Genomic DNA, 22516 nt, shown 5'->3' with positions numbered 1-22516 from the left:
GGGGGGGGGGGGGGGGGGGGGGGGGGGGGGGGGGGGGGGGGGGGGGGGGGGGGGGGGGGGGGGGGGGGGGGGGGGGGGGGGGGGGGAAGGATAACGAAGGTGTGGGGAGAATCGGAGATGAATTGAGGAAATCAGAGAGCTGGAGAAGGAGGCAGAAATGAAGGGGACAGAGTCAGAGATGAGTCAGAGAAACAGAGACATAGGACAGACTCTGTAAGGGAGAGACAGACACACTGGAGAGGTACACAGGGAAAGGAAGAGCTGGGGAGGGGCTCAGAGAAAAGGAAAGAACAGAAATAGTAGGAATGGAGAATGAATGGAGCAGACAGAAGCAAAGACAGGAAGACAGCTGGCTCTTCCCACAACATACTTTTGTCATCTCCCTCCAGACTGACCCTTGGAAGCAGAGGTCCAGGCAGGAGTGTTGCCAAGCCACCTTTGTGGCCCTCCTTGAGGATAAAAGAAAGATGGCCAATGAGATGGGCCAAATAAGCCCCAGTGATTTTGCCCAGCTGCAGAAGTACATGGAATGTGAGTCCTCCTCTCAATCCTCAAGTTCAGCAGCCTTACCCCAGAAAATCCCTGCTTCTCATCCCCGCTTCCCCTAGTTTCCCCAGCAGCCTAATGCCAGCTATAGGCATGGGAAAGGGGGGAGAAAGAGATGGGGAGACATCTACGGTCTCAGATTTCCACCAGCCTTCTCTGAACCTTGACTGCCGACTACCCCAACTCTCAGAGAAGAGATGTAAAGAGTGATTCCACTCTGGAGCATCTGAAATGTTATTCTCTCCGTATTTCTCTCTTCATTTCTGTTTCTTCTTGGAATTTCTTCTTTCTTTATCTCTCTTGACTCTGTTTTTCCTATTGGGTGTCCGGGTGGGACTCTGGCAGAGGGCAGGGAGAGCCAAACCAAACTAATGCCTTTCTTTCATCTTCTTCACATCCTAGACTCCACCCAAAAGGTCAGTGATGTCCTAAAGCTCTTTGAGGATGGTGAAATGGCTGAATATCTCCAAGGAGATGTGAGTGGCATCTGGGAAATCCTCTCCTTGACCAACCACTCCCATCTTTGATTTTGCTATCCCACTAGGATCCTCAACTTCAAGGGATTATTCTGGGCCCACCTGTTGCTATCCTCCCTCTAGATACCCCAGCATCCAATGTTACTACCGCTATTGCTTATAGGACAAAGCAAGAGATTCAGATTCAGTACTTAGCCTTGAGAAGAAACCATATTTCTGCCTTGGATGCTTCTTAACTCTGCAACTTATTGTCTCTGTCCTCACTACTCCTAATTCTTCAATTCTCAACTCCCATCCTGCACTCCCTAGGGTAATGCTTGTTCTCCTCATAGGCCATTGGGTACGAGGGATTCCAGCAATTTTTGAAAGTCTATCTGGAAGTAGATAATGTTCCCAATCATCTAAGCCTGGCACTGTTTCAATCCTTCAAGACGGGTCACTACTCAGAAGACACTGTGAAAAATGGTATGATCATGTAGGTGGGACTGGGCTGGGTTTCCAGAAGAAAAGTCAAATTAGTATGGGTTTTAGGGTAAGAGTTGAACTGAGTCTCATGTTGGGGGCAGGGTTGGGGAAGTGAGGTAGAGGATAGTCATGCCAATCTAGGAGCTGGAGGGAGGAAAGTTAAAGGGAAGAGTGAGAACAAACAAAGACAAAGAGAAGAGCTAGAGTGGAGGGAGCCCCAACCTCAACTCTGCTGTACTTTCTGTAACCAGATGTGGTATGTCTCAGTGATGTCTCCTGCTACTTTTCCCTGCTGGAGGGTGGCCGACCAGAAGACAAACTAGAATGTGAGTTGCCATCCTGGACTGGAAGAGGGGAAGAAAGTAGAGGGGAGAGGAGGTATTCCCCAGCCTTCTTTCCCCCATTTTTCAGGATTACTAAGGGCTGACAGGGCCAGACAAAGATGGGACCAGAGAATGGACCTATTTCCTCTGTTCCCCTAGACTCCTTATACCTAATGCAATCCACCATTGTTATCCCAGTTCCCATGTCCTGTATGTTTTAATGTGGGTGGCCTGGGGTGCTCTTGGGTTGCGGGAGGTATATACTGTCTCCCCTATTAGATTCAACGAGAGTGGAATCCAGGCCCGTTTACCCTCCCTTTTTGTCTTCTTTCTCAGTCCCAGCACCAGGCTCTAGGCTCTTCATCTGAAAGATCCCTCCCATGTCTTTTTTACCCCTGTATTCTGTTATGAATTTTTTGGGTATCCCTCACAAACTGACCCTGGACCCCCTAAAACACCCCACAGTCACCTTCAAGCTGTACGACACGGACAGAAATGGGATCCTGGACAGCTCAGTGAGTTGGGGGACCTGTATGCTGGCCAAGGGAGTATGTGTCCATTTGTCTGTGCCCTCCTGTCCCAATTCTTCTAAGATCCTTACAAAGCAGAGGAAGCTAGTGGGAGAAGTCGAGTCCTCCAGGACTAAATTTGGGAGTGGGTCCCCAGCTCCTGCCTCCTAAAAGTAGAGGCTAGAGACATGAATTGGGGGCTGCCTTATGAACATATCAAAACACATAAACCCTCATTTACTTGGTAGAGACACCTGAGTATGAGAGGTGGCTCTTGGGGTGGAACCCAGGAACCCTGATTTCTAGAAAAGAGTTTGAATGGAGGTAATGAGGTGGGATATGGCTGTGGCTCTTACCTTTTGGCCCCCAGGAAGTGGACAGAATCATCATACAGATGATGCGAGTAGCCGAATACCTGGATTGGGATGTGTCTGAGCTGAGGCCGGTAAGGCAGTTTTTCCTTAATGTCCCTCCTTCTCCCTGGTGAGTCCTACATCTACCTTACCCCATTTCTGACAGGCAGCCCGGTTCCTTGGGCTAGGATGGTCATGGGCTGGATGTCCTAGAGGGCAGCGGAGAAGTGTCAGATTGGAGAGGCCATGCACACCAAAAGTCCCCTCCATTCTCTGCTCAGATTCTTCAGGAGATGATGAAAGAGATTGACTATGATGGTAGCGGCTCTGTGTCCCTAGCTGAGTGGCTCCGGGCTGGGGCCACCACCGTGCCACTGCTAGTGCTACTGGGTCTAGAGATGGTGAGTGGTCCTCGTGAGGACGGGTAGGATAGCTGCTTTGGGGTGTGTTTGCCAGAGACTGGCCCCTCTAAGGGCTTAGACATTCCCTAGCATATGCTGTGCCCTCCCAGACTCTGAAGGACAATGGGCAGCACATGTGGAGACCCAAGAGGTTCCCCCGACCGGTCTACTGCAACCTGTGCGAATCGAGCATTGGTCTTGGCAAACAGGGGTTGAGCTGCAACCGTGAGTGATGGGGCCTTGGAATGTGGGAGCAGAAGGGCACCTAGCTGTCTGCAGGACATGGTGTTTTGAACTTAGAGCTGGGTTTGGATCCTGGGTCCTGCCATTGACTAATTATGTAAGAAAGCCACACACTTTCTCTTTCTTTCTTTTCTTCCTTTTCTTTCTTTCCTTCCCTCCTTCTTTCTTTCTTTTTCTCTTTGTTTCTTTCTTGAAATATAGTTGACACAATGTTACATTAGTTTAAGGTGTACAACATAGCCACATAACTTCTTTAAGCCTCAATTTAAAATGAGGTTTTAAACTGAAAGTCAAGTAAATGTGAGCATTACGTGAGTTGATGCACGAAAAGTAGTTCACAAGGTGCATGTACATACTATTGAGTCTACAGTAAAAATTAGCTATTATTATTATGATTATTATTATTAAAGCTGGACCTCCTTTGTATCTCCAGTTGAGTTTCTGGCATATGGAAAGAGTGAAGGTAGGCATGTGGTAGCAATTGCTCTTTTATGGGGAAGAGTGAGCAAAGGGCACAGGTGTTGAAGGTGAGTCCCCACCTCAAACTTTAATTCTCTACCACACTCTCACAGCAAGGGCTTATATGTCTTGTTTCAGCGAATGACCCCACCTTATACCCAGGTAAGGAGGAAAGAGGGGGAGGGACTGCAGCTAAGGCTCTGACCTTCTTCCTTCTTGCCCAGTCTGTAAATACGTCGTTCATGACCAGTGTGCCATGAAGGCCTTGCCTTGTGAAGTCAGCACCTATGCCAAGTCCCGGAAGGATATTGGTGTGAGTGATCCATACCCACGCCATTACCACCCACATCCTGGCCCTTGCCTAGCCCTTGGCCAGTTACTGCCCTCAGCCCTGCCACCAGTCTCTGCTCAGACTGTTTCAGACAAGGGATTGCCTTTCTCCTCAAGGTCCAATCGCATGTGTGGGTGAGAGGAGGCTGTGAGTCTGGCCGATGCGACCGCTGTCAGAGAAAGATCCGCATTTACCACAGTCTAGTTGGACTGCATTGTGTGTGGTGCCACCTAGAGGTCAGTTTGGGAGTTGTCGTCCAGCCTATGCCTTGGGGCCCCTTCCTAAACTGCCCTCTCTGCACTGGCTTCCCTGACTGCTTCTTCCTGACAGCCACCATTGTCTTTCCAGTACTAGACCCTCAAGTTGAGAGGTGATGGGCATGATGTCTGCGTGCCCACCTTGTTTTTCAGATTCATGATGACTGCCTGCAAACCATGGGTCATGAGTGTGACTGTGGGCTGCTCCGGGATCACATCCTGCCTCCATCTTCCATCTATCCGAGCGTCCTGGTGAGACCCTTGGGCAGTGCCTAGGAGGGGACAGGAGGGGTGCTTCCCTGATTTAAACACACACACATACACCATGCCATTTAGAGCAGAAAACCTATAATTTTAAGATTCAAGTCAGACTCTCATCTGTCTAGGGATTCACACACAATCCAGTTTTCCTTCCCTTTGCTTCCCTCCCTTTCTAGGCCTCTGGACAGGAGCGTAAAATTAACAAAACAACCCAGAAGACCACAGATGATTTCACTTTGAGCACCTTTGAGGCTTTGCGGGTACATGTTGGGGGTGGGTTTTTCTTGGCTGGAGCCCTCATGGGAGGAAATTAAGTGGGAAACCTGGGGAGTGGTGCCTGTTCTCCCCACCGTGGTAGGGGAGGGGGAAGCATCTTGGGGCCAGCCTTCTGCCCCTGTCTCCAGGGCCTATCTTAATTCTGACAAAATCCTGTTTTCCTTATCCTTGTTTTTTTCCCAAATGCAGATTGATCCTGTTTCTAACACCCACCCACTTCTGGTCTTCGTCAATCCTAAGAGTGGTGGGAAGCAGGGGGAGAGGTGAGAAGAGATGTGCTGGGTCTTCTAAGACAGGGAAGGAGGACTGATAGAGGTTGGGAATCCTGTGTCTATGGAGGGGGTGTACTTGAGGAGGATATCAAAAGGGTAAGGTATGGAATAGCCATACCCCACCATGAACTTTCTTTTTCCCTCACACAGGGTGCTTTGGAAATTCCAGTATCTACTAAATCCTCGACAGGTGTTCAACCTCCTAAAAGATGGTCCTGAGCCAGGGTGAGTATAGGTTAGGGGCTGTATCACAGTGTTTGTATGTGTCTGCTTATGTATGATGGAGGAGAGCAGAAAAAAGTACATGTTGGCAGGGCTAGGAGACTTCAAGAAACCAGAATTCAGAATGCTGCCTTTACTAGTGCCTTTACTAGTCACTGGGTATCCTCCATCTCTGAGTTCTCCGGTTCATCTTTGCTCTGCTCTCAAAACATAAAGGGGCATCTGGACTTCAGATAGCTGTGAAGTTAGGTGATTAACTAGTTGGTACTTAACCTTCTAATTTCTGTATAAGTCTAATTACATGAAATAGAAGTGGAGGTTTTGATTTTTTACTTTGCTTTTCTGTTTGGAGTGTCATTGTAACTACTGTATTGTAAATGATGGAAAATAATTGCATATGTTAAAAAAATAAATTGTGTTACATTAAAAAAAATAAAGGGGCATCTGGGTGGCTCAGTTGGTTAAGCATCCAACTCTTGGTTTTGGCTCAGGTCATGATCTCACAGTTCATGGGTTTGAACCACATGTTGGGCTTTGCACTGACAGCATGGAGCCTGCTTGGAATTTTCTGTCTCCCTCTCTCTCTACTTCTCTTCTGCTTCATCTCTATCTCTCTCTCTCTCAAAATAAATAGACATTTAAAAATTTTACTACCAGGACACCTGGGTGGCTCAGTCACTTGAGCATCCGACTTCGGCTTAGGTCATGATCTCACGGTTTGTGAGTTCGAGCCCCATGTCGGGCTCTGTACTGAATGCTTGCTCAGACCCTGGAGTCAGTTTTGGATTCTGTGCCTCTTTCTCTCTCTGCCCCTCCCCTGTTCACACTCTGTCTCTTTCTGTCTCTCAAAAATAAATAAATGTAAAAAAAATTTTACTACACTTGATCTTACTTATCCAAAAGGCCAAGAAGCGATAACATTAAAAAAATGTTTAGGGGTGCCTGGGTGGCTCAGTCAAGTGAAGCATCCCACTTAAGCTCAGGTCATGATCTCATGGTTCGTGGGTTCGAGCTCCGTGTCAGGCTCTGTGCTGACAGCTAGCTCAGACCTGGAGCCTGCTTCAGATTCTGTGTTTCTCTCTCTCACTAACCCTCCCCTCCTAGTGCTGTCTCTCTCTGTCTCTCAAAAATAAATAAAATTTTTTTTAAATGTTTAAAAAAGAAAATAAAGATACCAATCTCTCCCTAACACTGGGGAGTGGCTGTAACTTATCCCATTGTATTTTTTCTGTGCCCTTAATAGAAACAAATCTTTTGACAAAGGGAAAGGGGATCATAAGGAATGAAAGATAAGAAGTCATCTGCCTGTCCAGGAGGTGGTAGCCTCTGTCCTATTGTCCTTCTTTATCTTTTCTCTTCCCTTTTATCTCAGGCTCAGATTCTTCAGAGATGTTCCTGGTTACCGGATTTTGGTGTGTGGTGGAGATGGCACAGTAGGCTGGATTCTAGAGACCATAGGTCAGTGCAGGGAGAGGCTCTGGGAGGGCATGGGGCATTCACCTTCAAGAGCTAACTCCCTGCATTCATCTCCTGATCTGCCTCCCTAGACAAAGCCAACTTGCCAGTGGTGCCTCCTGTTGCTGTGTTGCCCCTCGGCACTGGAAATGATCTGGCTCGTTGCCTAAGATGGGGAGGAGGTGAGTGATTAGAAATTGTTTTCCTGGGAGATAGGAGGAGTTGGGTAGGAAGGAAAAGGCACATGGAGAAGGTGTCTAGGCATCTGCTGTAGAAAGAGGGTTGGGGAAGAAGAGGGGTATGGATGGGTGGTTACCAAAGCGGATTGTCCCAAACGAAGAAAGCTTTGGAAGAAGCAAGGACCCAGTCTGAACCTAGAAAGGTCAAAGGTGACAGTCCCCTTTTCTGTTTACCTAAAAGTATCCTTCTTATTCTCCCAACCAACTTTTAGGGCTCAGAGAATCAAGGAATATGGAAGTAGGGGAGGATAAAGTGGGAATAAGAAGGGTTCTATAAGAGCTAAGCCAGATGCTTAGTAATGGAGCTAGCAAGGAGTTTGGCCATGATTCATTCAGTCAATCAACCAGTTAATCAGAGGTCATTCATGTATTCATAATCATTTCTTCCCAAGTCAATTGCAACAGTCTCTTAAATATAGTCTCTGATTTCTAGTCTGTTTCCCTTCAAACAGAAAGAGTTTGAGGGGTGATATTGATAGATAAAGAGATCAGGGTGGGGCAGGTTGAGTTTGAGGTGTGATGGTTTGAGGCTATTGGATTCACAGTCCAGCTCTGAGATCTTGAAAATTATGAAATAGGGGACTGGTAAGGAGAATGAAAGGCATTCTAGAGGTGGAAGGAGTTGTGTAAGACCAGAAGAGCCACCAAATAGCATGGTAGTGCCTGCATCAGGGACAATGTGAGTCCATGATTATGACTGGGACATACAGTGCAAGGTGGGGAAGGGAAGGACAGAGTTGAATAAGGTGCAGATTGTGGAGAGTCATGAATGCTGTGCTGAGGAGATTTTAATTTTACCCTGCCAGGGATTGAGATCAGATAGCCCACAGAAATGATTAACATTGTTTTGCATTGTTTGCCTTGCAGTGTTTTACATTTTTTGAACTTTGGTTATTTCTAAGGAGTAGGTCATATATTCTTCAGTTCACCACTTTTTAGCACTCTGCTATTCACTCATTCACTTTACCTTTCTAGCCACTGAGACATTTGAATGTACAAACCCTGAACCATGGGAAGCACTTAAACTCATGAAAAATGTAATTCAAAGAGAAAATAGGTATATATAAATTAAATTCTCTATATATAACAAAAATTACTGTGTATATAAAAGAATATTTCAGAATGTAAAAATATCTCTGAGTGCATATTATTTTTTTAATTCCTATTTTTTAAAGTTTTATCTTTGTAAGCAATCTCTACACCCAATATGGGGCTCAAACTCACAACTCCGAGATCAAGAGTTCCATGCCTTTCTTTCTTTTTTTTTTTTAATGTTTTATTTATTTATTTTTTATTTTTTTAATACTCATACTTTTTTTTTAATATTTTATTTATTTTTGATACAGAGAGAGACAGAGCATGAGAGGGGGAGGGGCAGAGAGAGAAGGAGACACAGAATCTGAAGCAGGCTCCAGGCTCTGAGCTAGTGTCAGCACAGAGCCTGATGCGGGGCTCGAACCCACGAACGTGAGATCTGACCTGAGCTGGAGCCGGAGGCTTAACTGACTGAGCCACCCAGGCGCCCCAATTTTTTAAATTTTTTTTTTAATGTTTTATTTATTTTTGATACAGAGAGAGACAGAGCATGAGAGGGGGAGAGTCCGGAAGCAGGCTCCAGGCTCTGAGCTAGCTGTCAACACAGAGCCTGACGCGGGGCTCGAACCCACGAACGTGAGATCTGACCTGAGCTGAAGTCAGAGGCTTAACTGACTGAGCCACCCAGGCGCCCCCAATGTTTTATTTATTTTTGATACAGAGAGAGACAGAGCATGAGAGGGGGAGGGGCAGAGAGAGAAGGAGACACAGAATCTGAAGCAGGCTCCAGGCTCTGAACTAACTATCAGCACAGAGCCTGATGCGGGGCTCGAACCCACGAACGTGAGATCTGACCTAGGCCGAAGCCGGAGGCTTAACCGACTGAGCCACCCAGACACCCCAAGAGTTCCATGCCTTTCTAACTGAGCCAGCTAGGCACCCTTCTCTGAGTACATATAGTAATCTAAATCTTGTATATAAACTATATGGCCAGTTTTTATTTTATCTTTTATTTTATTTTATGTTTAAAGATTTTATTTTTAAGCAATCTCTATACCCAATGTGGAGTTGAAACTTACAACCCCAAGACAAAGAGTCACACGCTCTACCAACTGAGCCAGCCAGGTGTCCCAGGCCAGTTTTTAAATCTTCAATATCTAACTCTGATTTTACTTACAATATTAACCCTCCGAAATCGCATATTTGGAATCTTCACTCTGTGTTCTCCCTCTCTCATAGAAGTTTCTGCCAATTTAATCTAAATCATGAAATAATGATTTAAATACAACACTAATGAAAATTTGTGTTGATATTGAAACAAATCATAAGATTTGAAGAAGAGATGAAAGGAGGACCACAGTGGGAGCTCTCTGGAGGATAGATTGGAGGAAGGAATCAGGATAGGAAATTACCTACATTGCAACAGTCCAGTCAAGAGATGCTGAACACCAAAGCAAAGGCAACAACAGTGCAGTTCACAAGGTAGAAACCACAGTACTTGTAACTAATGGGTTGTGGAGGAATCTTAGGACATTTTCTAGGTTTGTGAACTGAGCATATGGGATGCCATTTAAGATAGAGAATATTGGAGGAGGATCATTTCAAGGCAGATCAATTTAGTTTTGTCATGTTAAGTTCAAGTGTCAGTGGAGCACCCAGATGGAGGTGTGTGGTGGGTGGTTACAAATAGATGTTAGGAAGATACACATTTCAGAGTCATCTATTCCTAGGAGGTCATTGACATCCTGAGAGTAGATGAGTTACTGAAGGAAAGAGGTAAGAAGAAGACAAGATGGACAAGAATGGAAGATCCTAGTAAAACATCCCATTTAACTGTTAAGCAGATCCAATAACTTGGATTATTAAAGAACTCTGTGTTCATATACCATTTTTGTTGTAACAAATCACAATAAACAGTGGCTTAAAACAACACAAGTTTATTGTCTTCCAGTTCTAGAGGTCAGAAATCCAAAATAGGTCCCACTGCACTAGAATCAAGGTGTTGGCAAGGGCTGTGTTTTTTCTAAGGCTCTAGGAGAGAATTCTTTGCCTTGACTTTTCCAGTTTCTAGAAGCTGCCTGTATTCCTAGGTTCATGGCCCAGCTTCCGACCAGCAATGTTATCACTCCAACCTCTGCTTCCATGGTCACATCCCTTTCCATGAGTCTTCTTTCTGGCCTTCCTCTTTCACTTAGAAGGACCCCTGTGGTTATATTGGGCTTGCCCAGGTAATCCAAGATAATCTCCTCCATTTAAAAACTGGCTGGCTCAGTTGGTAGAATGTGCAATTCTTGATCTCCAGGTCATGAGTTCAAGCCCTATTTTGGGTGCAGAGCTTACTTAAAAAAAAAAAAAAAAAAGAAAAGAAAAAGAATCCAAAGTCTCTTTTGTCATGTAAGGCAACATGGTCACAGATTCCAGAGATCAGAGTGTGGACAGACATCTTTGGGGCGTCTGGCTGTCTCAGTCAGTAAAGCACGCAACTCTTGATCTCAGGGTTGTAGTTTCAAGCCCCGAACTGGGTGTAGGGATTATATACATACATATATACGTACATACATATACACATATATAAAATCTTTAAAAAAGAAAAAGGGTTCAGACATATTTGAGGGCCCATTATTCTGCCTGCCACAGACACTAAGAAGAAACAGTCAGAGAGGGTTTTCTGTAGCTTACAGAATGGTATTTTAGAGGCCAAGTGAGGAGTTTCATGAGTTAAAAATGAGAACTAGGAGCGCCTGGGTGGCTCAGTCTGTTAAGTGTCCGGCTTCGGCTCAGGTCATGATTTCACGGTTCGTGGGTTCGAGCCCTGCGTCAGACTCTGTGCTGAAGGCTAGCTCAGAGCCTGGAGCCTGCTTCAGATTCTGTATCTCCCTCTCTCTCTGACCCTCGCCTGCTCGTGCTGTCTCTCTCTGTCTCTCAAAAAAAAAACATTAAAGAAAAGATGAGAACTAAAGATATACTGTTGGTTTTGGCAGGAATTATTGGCAATCTTTGCCAGAACAGTTTCAGCAGGGTGGCATCGTGAAAGGCAAATTACAGTGAATTGATTCATCAGTGGAATGTGAGGAAGTAGAGACTTACTTTTTTTAATCTTTTTTTCCTTGATTATAAAAATAATACATTATTGTGGTAAAAAGAAAAAATTCAAACATTTCAGATATACATGCCAAGAGAGTTCCCTGTAATCTACTTCCTAAAGTTTTGGAATCTATTGCTCCATGTTTTTCTTTCTAGACACATACTCCTATGTACTTAAAAAGATCTTTCCATTGAGGATGTTTTTCTTCTTTGTTTTAACTAAACAGTTCATCTTGATTATCGTTATATTTCAATATTTCAATATATTTCTTTTATTACTGAATAGCATTCCATTGCATGAACATGTCATAGTTTATTTAACCAGTCTCCTGTTGCTAGAGATTTGAGTAATGTTCCATTTTTTTTATTACAAGCCATACTGTAGTGAACACCTTACACATCTATGTCTGCACACAGATGTGAAAATTTCTCTAGGAAATATTTCTAGAAGTAGAATTGCTGGGTCAAAGAGTATAAACATTTTACATTTTACTACTTATTTTCTTTTTAAAAGTTACACAAATGAGGGGCACCTGGGTGGCTTAGTTGGTTAAGCATCAGACTCTTGATTTCAGCTTAGGTCATGATCTCGCAGTTTGTGAGTTCAAGCCCTACATGGGGCTGTGAGCTGATGGTGAGGAGTTTGCTTGGGATTCTCTGTCTCCCTCTCTGCCTCTCTCTCTTTCTCTAAAAACTAAATATATAAATATTTTTTAAAAAGTTACACAATGTATCAGTACATTTTCAATGTAAAAGACTTAAAAAGTAAAATGTGTAAGTTTTCACATATAAGTGTCCTCCCCCTACTCCCCACCACATTCCATGTACCTCCCCGGAGATAACCACTGTTTCTTTTTTTGCACTCATTTTCCTGTTTTTACATGCATGCGCACACGTTTTCTCTCACACACAAACAACTTTTAAACAAACATAAATGGAATTATACTACAGAGAGTCTTCTGGGACTTCTTTTTTCATTAAATAATATGTCTTAGGATCTTTCCATGTTACTGCATACAGATTCCATTCTATATTCAATAGCTACACATCATTTCTTGGCATGAATTTGCCATAATTTATATGACCTTCCCCTGCTGATAGGCATTTAGGTTGTTTCCAACTTTTTGCTGTTTTAGAGAGTAGCTCAGCAAATACCCTGTACACACATCTCTGTTCACATGTGTGTTTGTTTCTGTAGGAGAATTCCTAAAAGTGGAATTGCTGCGTCAAAGTATTTGTTTTCATAAAATTGGATAACATTTTGATAAAAATTGCCAAATTGCCTTCCAAAAATAAAAGATCAATTTATGCTCTGACAGCAAATAAGAGTGCTGGCTTATTCATAGTTTCATTACACTTGGTTTTCTCAGTCTCTGTATACTTTGTTAATTTGATAGATAACAAAAGCTAACTGTTTAATTTACATTTCTTTTAGTTATTAGTAATACTGAGCATCTTTAATGTACATTGGTCATTTGTATTTCTTCTGTGATTGGTTATTTGTGTTATTTGCCCATTTTCTACTAACTTTTTACTGTTTTTTTTTTTTTTTTGAGAGACAGAGAGAGACAGTATGAGCAGGGGAGGGTCAGAGAGAGAGGGAGACACAGAACCGGAAGCAGGCTCCAGGCTCTGAGCTAGCTGTCAGCACAGAGTCTAACGCAGGGCTCGAACCCCGTGAGATCATGACCTGAGCTGAAGCCAGACGCTCAACCGACTGAGCCACCCAGGCGCCCCTTTACTAACTTTTTAGATTTAGTGATTTATAAGTATTTTTTTAATGTTGGTGAAGTTAGTCTGTTATATGTGATATGGATATTTTCCCCCAGTTTGAATCTTTTTTTAGGTGTGTGCTTAATCATACAGAAGTTTTATATTTTAATATAATTGTATTTACCAGTCTTTGACTTTTTTGCCTTCCTGTTTTGTATTGTGCTTTAGAAAGTCCTTTTCCACTCAAAGATTACAAAAACATTCACTCATGCTTTCTGCTAGTACAAATTCTGCTTCATTTTTTTACATTAAAATTTTTTTAATGTTTATTCATTTTTGAGAGACAGAGAGCAAATAGGGGAGGGACAGACAGAGAGGGAGACACAGAATCTGTAGCAAGCTCCAGACTCAGAGCTGTCAACAGCACAGAGCCCAATGTGAGGCTTGAACCTATGAACCGAGAGATCATGACCTGAGCCAAAGTCGGATGTTCAACCAACTGAGCCACCCAAGCAATGTTTTTTTACATTTAAATTCTTTGACCTATCCTGGGGCACCTTGGTGGCTCAGTTGGTTGAGCATCTGACTTCAGCTCAGGTCATGATCTCACAGTTTGTAAGTTTGAGCCCAGTACCAGTCTCTGCACTGATACCTCGGAGCCTGGAGCCTGTGTCAGATTCTGTGTGTGTGTCTCTCTCTCTGTCTCTGCCCTCCTTACACTGTCTTTCTCTCTCTCTCAAAAATAGACATTAAACAGACTTTTTAAATAAATTCTTTGACCCATCTTGAATTAATTTTGGTATAAAGAATGACATTCACATCCAGCACCTTTTTTTTTTAAATCTTAGAGAGAGAGAGAGAAGCAGTGGGGGAGAGGGGCAGAGGGAGAGAGAGAATCCTAGTCAGGCTCTGTGCGAGCTCAGTGTGGAGCTTGACACAGAGCTGGATCCCATGGCTGTAAGATCATGACCTGAACTGAAATCAAGAGTTGGATGCCCAATTGACTGAGCCACATAGGACCCCCAATCTAGCACCCTTTTTTTTTTTTTCATTAAATAATCTATCTTTTCCCCCATGTCTTTGAAATGTCATCATACACTAAATTCCCTTATATGCTTAAGTCTATTTCTGGGCACTCTGTTCTTCAGTATTGAACTTTTTATTCTCCTCACTGTGCCAGTATCACAGTGTTTAAATACCACTTCATATACTGTGTTTTCTCTGGTAGAATAGGGAAAGGAAGTATGAGAGAAAGAGAAAAGCAGTTTGCATTTTCTTGACTATTATTAATCTTTCAGATGAACTTTGGTGTTACTGTTAGATGCATATATACATTGGAAAGATTCACTCTCTACGACAGCATGGAGAAAAGGGCCATCAAGGAGCTGACCTTAAGATTGGTCCATGGGAGGAGTGTCTGGCTGGCTCAGTCAGTAGAGCATGTGACTCATGATCTCAGGGTTGTGAGTTTGAGCCTCACATTGGGTGTAGAGCTTACATAAAAAGAAAAAGAGAGAGAATGGTCCATGGGATCTGTGACCAAGCACCTGGCCCTTTCACTGGCTATGGCTAGGAAGTTCGCAGAAGTAGGTCAGAGGATCTCTGGGAATTTGTGGGGCTGGGAGCTGAGAAGAGGGTCCTCTAAGACCCAGGGCTCAGTACTAACTTATCTTCTTCCTTATCCTTAGGATATGAGGGACAGAATTTGGGGAAGATCCTCAAGGATTTAGAGATGAGTAAAGTGGTACATATGGATCGATGGTCCGTGGAGGTGATACCTCAACAAACTGAAGAAAAGAGTGACCCAGTCCCCTTTCAAATCATCAATAACTACTTCTCCATTGGTGTGGTCAGTGGAGTGGGGTATGGGGGCTAGGGAGGAAGTAGGGGGGTAAGAAGGGAAAGGCTAGAGCTGTTTTGAAAGAGAAGGTAGAAGTTAAGGGGGCTGTGACACACGGAAATGAGGGATGGAGTATAGTGGAGTGAGTTGCAAGACAAGAACAGAGGACATACTGCTGCCAAATGGGGGAGTTAAAGAGAGAGTATTCTGTTTTGAGAGAGGAGGCAGACCTCTGATCTTACATGCCCTGAATTCCCCCAGGATGCTTCTATTGCTCACCGATTCCACATCATGCGAGAGAAATATCCTGAGAAGTTCAACAGCAGGTAAGGAAAAGGGACATACACAGTGACACTGACCAGGTTATGGCCAATTTTTTTTTCTTCTAATGTTTATTTATTTTTGAAGGAGATAGAGACAGAGCATGGTGGTGGGGGAGGGTGGTCAGAGAGAGAGGGAGACACAGATTCTGAAGCAGACTCCAGGCTCTAAGCTGTCAGCACAGAGCCGGGCCCTACTTTGAGTCCAATGCAGGGCTCAAACTTGGGAGCTGTGACATCATGACCTAAGCCAAAGTCAGACGCTTAAACAACTGAGCCACCCAGGCGCCCTATGTTTTTTTTTTTATTTCTTTTTAATGTTTATTTATTTTTGAGAGAGAGATAAACAGAAAGAGTGCAAGTGTGGAAGGGGCAGAGAGAGAGGGAGACACAGAATCTGAAGCAGGCTCCAGGCACTGAGCTGTCAGCACAGAGGTCGATAAAGGGCTCAAAGAGATCATGACCTGAGCTGAAGTAGGATGCTTAACTGACTGAGCCATTCAGGCACCCCTGGCCAGATGTGACTCAAAGCAGTTATATGGGCAGTGGCACCTCTAGGAAGCTGCTCAACCAAGGCCATCCTCTCCCCAGGAGGTTGATGTCTTTCCCGTCTCTTAGCCCTCCTCTGCCAACACATGTGTAAATTGTTCTTTCCCTATTGGGCCTTCTTTTGGGGCTGACACAGAATGAAGAACAAGCTATGGTACTTCGAATTTGCCACTTCTGAATCCATCTTCTCAACATGCAAAAGGCTGGAGGAGTCTTTAACAGTTGAGGTGGGTGTGATGAGACCTGATCCTACATGCTTTTCAGCTTTTTTCTTATATCTTAGTTTTCCCCTCCACAGGAACCTTCACGAACTTCCCCTATTCTTGAACCTGTACTTTTACTTCCCAGCTGTCCAATCCCAATTTCCCAGGTCATCAATACACTGGTGCCTATTTCCTGCCATCCTTTGCAAACCTCCAACTCCCGGCCTTCCCAGTTTGTCATCTGGTAGAGGGAGGGGTCATATCCATGATTATGCCACGAGGTGAGGATTTGCACTTTCCCCTTCTCAGATCTGTGGGAAACCACTGGATCTGAGCAACCTGTCCCTAGAAGGCATCGCAGTGCTGAACATCCCTAGCACGCACGGTGGTTCCAATCTCTGGGGTGATACCAAGAAACCCCATGGAGATACCCATGGGATCAACCAGGCATTGGGCGCCACAGCTAAAGTCATCACTGACCCTGATATCCTGAAAACCTGTGTGCCAGGTGAGAGGAGCACCTTGGGAACTGAGTGGGCAGGACCCAGGGGAAGGTGTGGCTCCCTTTGGAAGCACCCTGCTTCTGCCAACCTTATCTCCTTGCTTCCCACCTTCAGACCTAAGCGACAAACGGCTGGAAGTGGTAGGGCTGGAGGGTGCAATTGAGATGGGCCAGATTTACACCAAGCTCAAGAATGCTGGACATCGGCTGGCCAAGTGCTCTGAAATCACCTTCCAGTAAGGAGAACTCTGGCCAGGGGCTCTGAGTGAAGAAGTAGGGCCAGGAGAGCAGAAGGGTCATGGGGATGGTAGGGAGGAGCTATACTAGGAGATCTTCCTCGGTAACAGAGGGTCTCAAAATCAAGCCAAGAAAGCGTTTTGGTATTCAGTCAGTAAAGAAATCTCCACCAATCTGCCTTGGCCTCCCACAGCACCACAAAAACCCTCCCCATGCAAATTGATGGAGAACCTTGGATGCAGACACCCTGTACAGTGAGTATTGCCTATGCCTGCTCAGAACTGAACCCTCGGGCTCCATGAATCCTGAATCTCAATTCCATAGCTTCTCTACCCCTTCCCAATGCGTGAAGTTCCCCTGCATACCATTCCTCCCAAATCCTGATTTTTTAGGCCTGGCCTTCCTGCCATGGCCTTTCTAGGATCCTGGCAACCCCTCTGAATACAGGTTTCCCCCCAAACCTCTACTACTCCAGCCCCACGGGACCAGGGCCTGCCTCTGAACATGTCCCCTTCCCTTCCAGATCAAGATCACCCACAAGAACCAGATGCCCATGCTTGTGGGCCCACCCCCTCGCTCCTCCAACTTCTTTGGCTTCTTGTGCTGAAGGGGACACCTCAGCATCCAAGTCAGCCTTGAACCCACCTCTTCATCCCTGGACTCTAATCCTAGGCTCTGTACATTGCTGCCATACCCTCCTGCCAACTCAGGGGAGTGTTCCTTCACCCTCACAATATTTATTATCCTGCACCACCTCCACTATTCCCCATGCACATGCGCATGCTCACACACACACACCACCACCACCACCACCACCACCACCACTACCACAAACACATACATTGAAAGTGCCTCATCTAAATAAAATGACTTTTTCCCTCCATTGGGATATCTGTTAAGTAAATGGTACATCTCCTTCCTATATACCTCTCCACTCTGTAAATGACATAGATTTTCCCAGAAGCAAGAAAATAAAACAACACCAGGTTCTGAGTATTTATTTCAGATAATGGTAGTTTCCAAGGGAGGTCTGTCCACCCTTGGCAAATCACAGCACCACATAAGAGTACTCAGACCTGCTGCTGCCCGCTGAGGAGGGGCCTGTTCTCACCAATAGGGCAAGAGCGGAAGACCCTGGGCAGCTGCAGCCAGTGGGTGCTACCACGTGGCAGCTGGGGAAGGGGGAGGGCCGAGCCCTGCTTCAGAAGTCTTCGCCTGATATTTGGAGAAGAAAGGAGACACTGATTAGCAATGGACAAGGGAAACCTATCTGTGCTTCTCCATATCCCAGATTCACTAGGCCTTGACCCTAGCTCCTACCCCTTGTCACCAATAGAGTTCATCTTATCTTGCTATCCATTCCCCACTCACCTTACAGGCTTCCCTGCTTTGAGGACCTTGGCACCCCAGGCCTGGGGATCTGCCCTTCTCAGTTCACCCAGTTTCCTCCACTCTTGGTATTACTAATAACAACAGTCGTCACTATCATCCTTACTGCACTCTTGCTTCAGAACTGGGCGCTTGACCCATATTGTCTCTAATCTTGACAACAGCTCCATAAGACAGGTATTCATTTTCCTATTTTTCAGAGGCTCAGAGACATTAAGCTACTTTCCCAAGGTCCCACCAGAAAGACTGCAGCCTGGGTCTGTTTAACTTCCAAGTCTGGGTTCTTTTCATGGATATCATGCTTCTTCAAAAGAAGTGCTGGTTCCCTCTCCTCTTGAGGAAGAGTGAGTGGTGGTAATAAGGGATAAGGAGGTGTGAGCTAGATGGTGGGGCCCTCACCTATATATCAGAGATACAAGCACCATAGCTATCAACACCAGCAAGATGCCCACGAATAGGGGAGCCTGTCCAAGGCCTGCTTCTCCACCTGTGAACAGAATCCCAGGCACAGCTTCTGTCAGTGTCTGCTCCCTACCAGATAGCCTCTTCCCATTCCCCCTCTTCATCCCACTTCTTGTCCAAGTACATACCGGGCATTACAAGCTGGGTGCTGACCATTGCCAGGCTGTTAGCATCAGCCAAAGACACATTGAGGCAATAGGTCCCCGAGCCACCCTTCAGTACTTGGTGCAAAACTAGCTGGCAGGCTGGGCTGGGTGGCACAGGCTGACACAGCCGCTGGGCAGGGGGCTGGCACCCTGGAGATGAGATGTCCATACAGGCTTCCCTGGGCAGCCTGCGAAAGGTGTTAGCGTAGGTCAGGGCAACTGGGAGGGAACGTTAGACACCAGAGAGCGTGCAACAGTCAACCCAAGAGTTCTCAGGACAACCAATGGGACACTCACCCGCCTTGACAAGACACGGTCAGCTCAAATGCATCCCCTTCACTAGATGGCACAGCCTGCAGGATCTCAGCACTCTCAATACCCTCTGCAAAGGTGCAAGATTTTAAGTCTGGGTGGGTGCAATGTGGGATTCCTCTGCCAGGCCTCCCCAAAGGCCCACAGACAGGAAAGCCCTAGGGCTGCTTCCAATCCCATCCCCATGCCTTCAAAATAAAAACCCTGGGAACTGGATACTCTAGTCCAGGTGAGTAACTTGCTCCAAGGTATGCTTCCACTGGTCAGTCTTAGACAGTACACACCACCCTCCACCAGCCCCCAAAGTAGTCAAGACTCACGGACAATGTCCAGGGTGAGAGAAAAGGAGCCATATCGATACAGCACACAATCCAGGGGGGTTTCTCGCTTCACCAGGATTAAAGTAGCTGCACCCTCCGGCCGGGGGCTCTGGGAGTCTGGCAGGACTGGATTGAAGAGGCAAAGTCAAGAGACACATGACTCATCTGAAACTAGAGGCCATGCAGGCATTTTTCCAGGTAGAGCCAGAGCTATTTCACCCAGGCATGGCATCAGACAAGACCTGGATAATCTCCTTTTATAGATAAGGAAACTAAAGCCCCGAAGGAGTAATGAGCACCCCAGAGTCGCATAGTTAAGAGTAGAGTGGGAGTTTTAAGAAATCCCAAATGTTTATCATACTCCGAGCACTGTGCTAGGTCCTGAGCTAGACACTCATCAAAAGTTAACTCTTCCTCATGCCACCAAGTCATTCCTACCTTTTCAGTGTTCCTACCACAATTTCAGGTTGACCTGCTTTGGGATGGGTGGAAAGTGGTTTCAGAATCTAAGACAGAATTCTATGCATTTATACTTGCACATAAAGAGATACAAATTATTATGTAAATGACCACAGTCTGTTCCCTGGCAGAAGCCTCAGGGAACAGCTCCCTTGAGGCACAGAGGAGCAACAAGCTCTCTACCAGTGGCCTAGGGGCAGACCCCGGTTTCCTGAACTCCAGATCTATTCCATGTTATCGAGAGGGACTTGAGGGCTTAAAAACAGCAGAGCCCTGATGGGATTCCATTGCTAAGCAAAGGATTGGGTAACTTCTGGGGCCTTCCTAAGTCTTTCAGAGTAGCTCTTTAGAGTAATGACAAATACCCCACTTCAATGAACCTCATTCACACTGATCCTCTTACCTGTAATACCTTCTGTAGACACGAATGGGCGGGCATCTGGAGCCTCAGGCTCAGGGGTGGGTACCTCTCCAGCCGTGGACTCCACCAACTCTCTAGTTGTTACCTGTGCAACTGTGGTTCCAGAGGGCTCTGTGATTGACACTTCAGGTATTGTACGTACGGTCTCTGTAGCTGGCATCTCTGCAGGTGTGGTATCTATGACCTCTGAGGTTGGCACCTGCTCAGTTGTACCACCTATGCCCTCTGTAGTTGGCACCTGTACAGGTGTAGTACCTGTGACCTCTGTGGTAGGCATCTTCAGAGCTGTGGTTCCAGAAGGTTCTGCAGTTGGCACCTGATCAGGTGTAGTACCTATGACTTCTGCAGTAGGCCCTTGCCCAGCTGTGGTGCCAGGGGCTTCTGCCGTTGGCCCATGCCCATCTGTGGTGACTGGAACTGGGGAGGAGCCACAGGAAGTGAGAGGAATCGCAGCCTGAAGCACCACCTGGGCAGTGACTGGGCCAGACTCTAGGTAAGTGTGAGTGACCACAAGTGCCCGAGAGATCAGGGTCCCAGTATTGTCTCCAAAGTCCCAGGTGTAGGAGAGATCAGCCCCAGACAAATAGCCACTGGGGTCATGGAGCCGGAGGGCAAAGGTCAGAGGATGATTTCTCAGGAAGTGCTTGTTCCCTCCATCCAAGGCCTGCAGCTGGGACACGCTCACAGAGAAGGGCACCTGGTCTAGGATAGGAGCCAGAAAAGGTGAGAACCAGACCTGGGCCAAGGGAACGTTAGACACCAACTCAACTCAAGCTGACTGGCCCTTCACTGACTCTAAGCCCCACATTCTTCTGCCCAGGTCTTCCTGGCTCTGCGCCTTAAAGGTTACATACCATTTCCCCTTTCCCCTCTTCCCTTTCCAGTCAAGCCAACCCTCCCCATATTTTATTGCCCTGTGACTTATTCCTTTGCCCCTTCTTAAATCCTTACCAGTAATGGTGAAGGCTGAGCAGGAGTGAGCAAGGGGCACGTAGCTCTGGGACTCCCGGCGGTGGTAGACCGTCACTTCCATGGTATGCGTGCCCAGCATTGCCTTGCCTGTCACAATGCTCAGCCCAGACACTGGGCCCCCCAAAACTTGCCAGTACTGGCCTGAAGATTTTGAAAAGAAAAGCAGGGATGGGGGAGGCACTGATTAAAGGGAACTGAAGGGAAGGACTAGAGACAGGGCAGTACAGAAAGAAGGAAGGTCAAGAGATGTATTGAGTATGATTATTTCAGAGAGTATTTGGAAGGGAGTCATATGGGAGTCAGGAAAGGAGTCCTAATGAGGGGTTCCATGGGATAGGACAATTCGGGAAGGGCCCCCAGAAACAATATAGTAGAGCTGGAGTGGGCTACGTGCTATGGAAGAGGAAAGGACCACGGCGCAATGAAGCTTAGGGAAATTCACAGAGCAAAACAAAAGGGGATTGGGTAGGAAGGTGTGAATCCAAGTGTGAATAACTTACCCCAGGTCTTCCAGACATAAACAAAGCTTCGAGTCTGAGACCCAGGGCCAGATGGGCAGGCCCTCCCATCAGGGAAGATGCAGGTATCATCAGGTACCTGGGGATACACTGGCTGTCCTTCCCACACCTGACTCCCTGCAAGATTGATACAGAGTCACCCTCAAACCCTGGCATTCCTTGCTATACACCAAAACCCCTCACATGGCTCCCAGAGAGGGGCTGTGGGAATACTCTTTAGCTACAAAGTACATTTCCCTTGGTAGAGCCCATCTGGGCAGTGGAAAGGATGGAAACTGAAATTAAAGATTTGTATGTACTTAATGACATAGGAAAGAAATTGGAAGGCCATACATCAAAATGTTTAGAGTGGTTTGGTCTAGCTAGTAGGATAAAAACCAACTAACATTAAACCTTGCCTAAGCCTAGGGCAGGTATTAGGCTAAATTCTTTATATACGATCACATTTTAATCCTTACAACTGTACAAGTAGGTATCATCCCCATTCTACAGATAAGGGAATGGAAGCACAAAACAAGTAACTTGCCCGGGGTCACATATTATTTACAAATTTAAATATGTCTAAATATCTGTGTAAATCCTAGGTTCACTAGGTCTTCTGCCTGCAATTTGGGACGCTATGTATTTTTATCTTTTTGCTTTATCTGTGTTTAAAATTTTTTTCTACAATGAATATTATAGATTATGTATGTAATTTATTTTTTTTAAGAAAACTAGAAAGGAAGAGACACTTCTTGAGCTCCTTGGGGACACTAGGGAATCTAAGCCCTTAGAGTAAGGGCCTGGAGCAGAGAGGTACTCACCATTGATGATGGTGTTGTTGGTCCAGATGACCTGCCCGTCTGGCAGCACCTTTTGGCTTTCAGGGAAGTGCAGGGCAATAGAGAAGGAGGCATTTGCCCCGATCAGTGTAGGGCCATCATTACTGACCTTCAAGGCCACCTGG

The 22516-nt window shown here is 45.8% G+C and overlaps 2 protein-coding genes across 4 annotated transcripts in view; one reads left to right on the top strand and one right to left on the bottom strand.

The window, feature by feature from the left end:
• Positions 1 to 17567, top strand: part of DGKA (diacylglycerol kinase alpha) — a 22782-nt gene extending 5215 nt beyond the window's left edge. For all 3 annotated transcript variants that reach the window (XM_029953850.1, XM_029953851.1, XM_029953852.1), the window contains 23 exons: positions 390 to 531; positions 949 to 1022; positions 1355 to 1487; positions 1739 to 1813; positions 2276 to 2325; positions 2690 to 2764; positions 2954 to 3073; positions 3184 to 3298; positions 4000 to 4088; positions 4223 to 4342; positions 4517 to 4615; positions 4801 to 4884; positions 5090 to 5163; positions 5323 to 5397; positions 6767 to 6852; positions 6942 to 7031; positions 14609 to 14769; positions 15022 to 15086; positions 15766 to 15856; positions 16142 to 16340; positions 16450 to 16570; positions 16765 to 16825; positions 17095 to 17567. In XM_029953850.1, coding sequence (XP_029809710.1) covers positions 468 to 531; positions 949 to 1022; positions 1355 to 1487; positions 1739 to 1813; positions 2276 to 2325; positions 2690 to 2764; positions 2954 to 3073; positions 3184 to 3298; positions 4000 to 4088; positions 4223 to 4342; positions 4517 to 4615; positions 4801 to 4884; positions 5090 to 5163; positions 5323 to 5397; positions 6767 to 6852; positions 6942 to 7031; positions 14609 to 14769; positions 15022 to 15086; positions 15766 to 15856; positions 16142 to 16340; positions 16450 to 16570; positions 16765 to 16825; positions 17095 to 17178 — 2205 coding nt within the window. In that variant the 5' untranslated portion in view covers positions 390 to 467 and the 3' untranslated portion in view covers positions 17179 to 17567. The remainder of the gene's footprint in view (positions 1 to 389; positions 532 to 948; positions 1023 to 1354; positions 1488 to 1738; positions 1814 to 2275; positions 2326 to 2689; positions 2765 to 2953; positions 3074 to 3183; positions 3299 to 3999; positions 4089 to 4222; positions 4343 to 4516; positions 4616 to 4800; positions 4885 to 5089; positions 5164 to 5322; positions 5398 to 6766; positions 6853 to 6941; positions 7032 to 14608; positions 14770 to 15021; positions 15087 to 15765; positions 15857 to 16141; positions 16341 to 16449; positions 16571 to 16764; positions 16826 to 17094) is intronic.
• On the bottom strand, positions 17554 to 22433 carry PMEL (premelanosome protein). Its single transcript, XM_029953855.1, has 9 exons — positions 22374 to 22433; positions 21553 to 21679; positions 21032 to 21193; positions 20063 to 20782; positions 19201 to 19326; positions 18866 to 18950; positions 18551 to 18756; positions 18360 to 18447; positions 17554 to 17786 (listed from the first exon to the last, which is right to left on the bottom strand). The coding sequence occupies exons 1-9, from the start codon at positions 22374 to 22376 to the stop codon at positions 17642 to 17644; spliced, it is 1662 nt and encodes a 553-aa protein (XP_029809715.1). The 5' UTR covers positions 22377 to 22433; the 3' UTR covers positions 17554 to 17641.
• Between the last annotated feature and the right edge of the window lie 83 nt (positions 22434 to 22516).

This window comes from Suricata suricatta, chromosome 10 (genome assembly GCF_006229205.1).
Source record: "Suricata suricatta isolate VVHF042 chromosome 10, meerkat_22Aug2017_6uvM2_HiC, whole genome shotgun sequence".
NCBI lineage: Eukaryota > Metazoa > Chordata > Mammalia > Carnivora > Herpestidae > Suricata > Suricata suricatta.
Note: the sequence above shows the minus strand (reverse complement) of the source record. Positions and strands in the feature narration are given on the sequence as shown.

Bases quoted from the DNA above. Each gene is read 5' to 3' on its own strand.
- PMEL (XM_029953855.1), bottom strand. The intron at 19,327-20,062 runs GTAAGAGGATCA...TCTTCAATCCAG, and splicing joins GTCTACAGAAGGTATTACAG to TCCTGCCAGACTCCCAGAGC. The intron at 18,951-19,200 runs GTGAGTCTTGAC...GCACCTTTGCAG, and splicing joins TCTCACCCTGGACATTGTCC to AGGGTATTGAGAGTGCTGAG.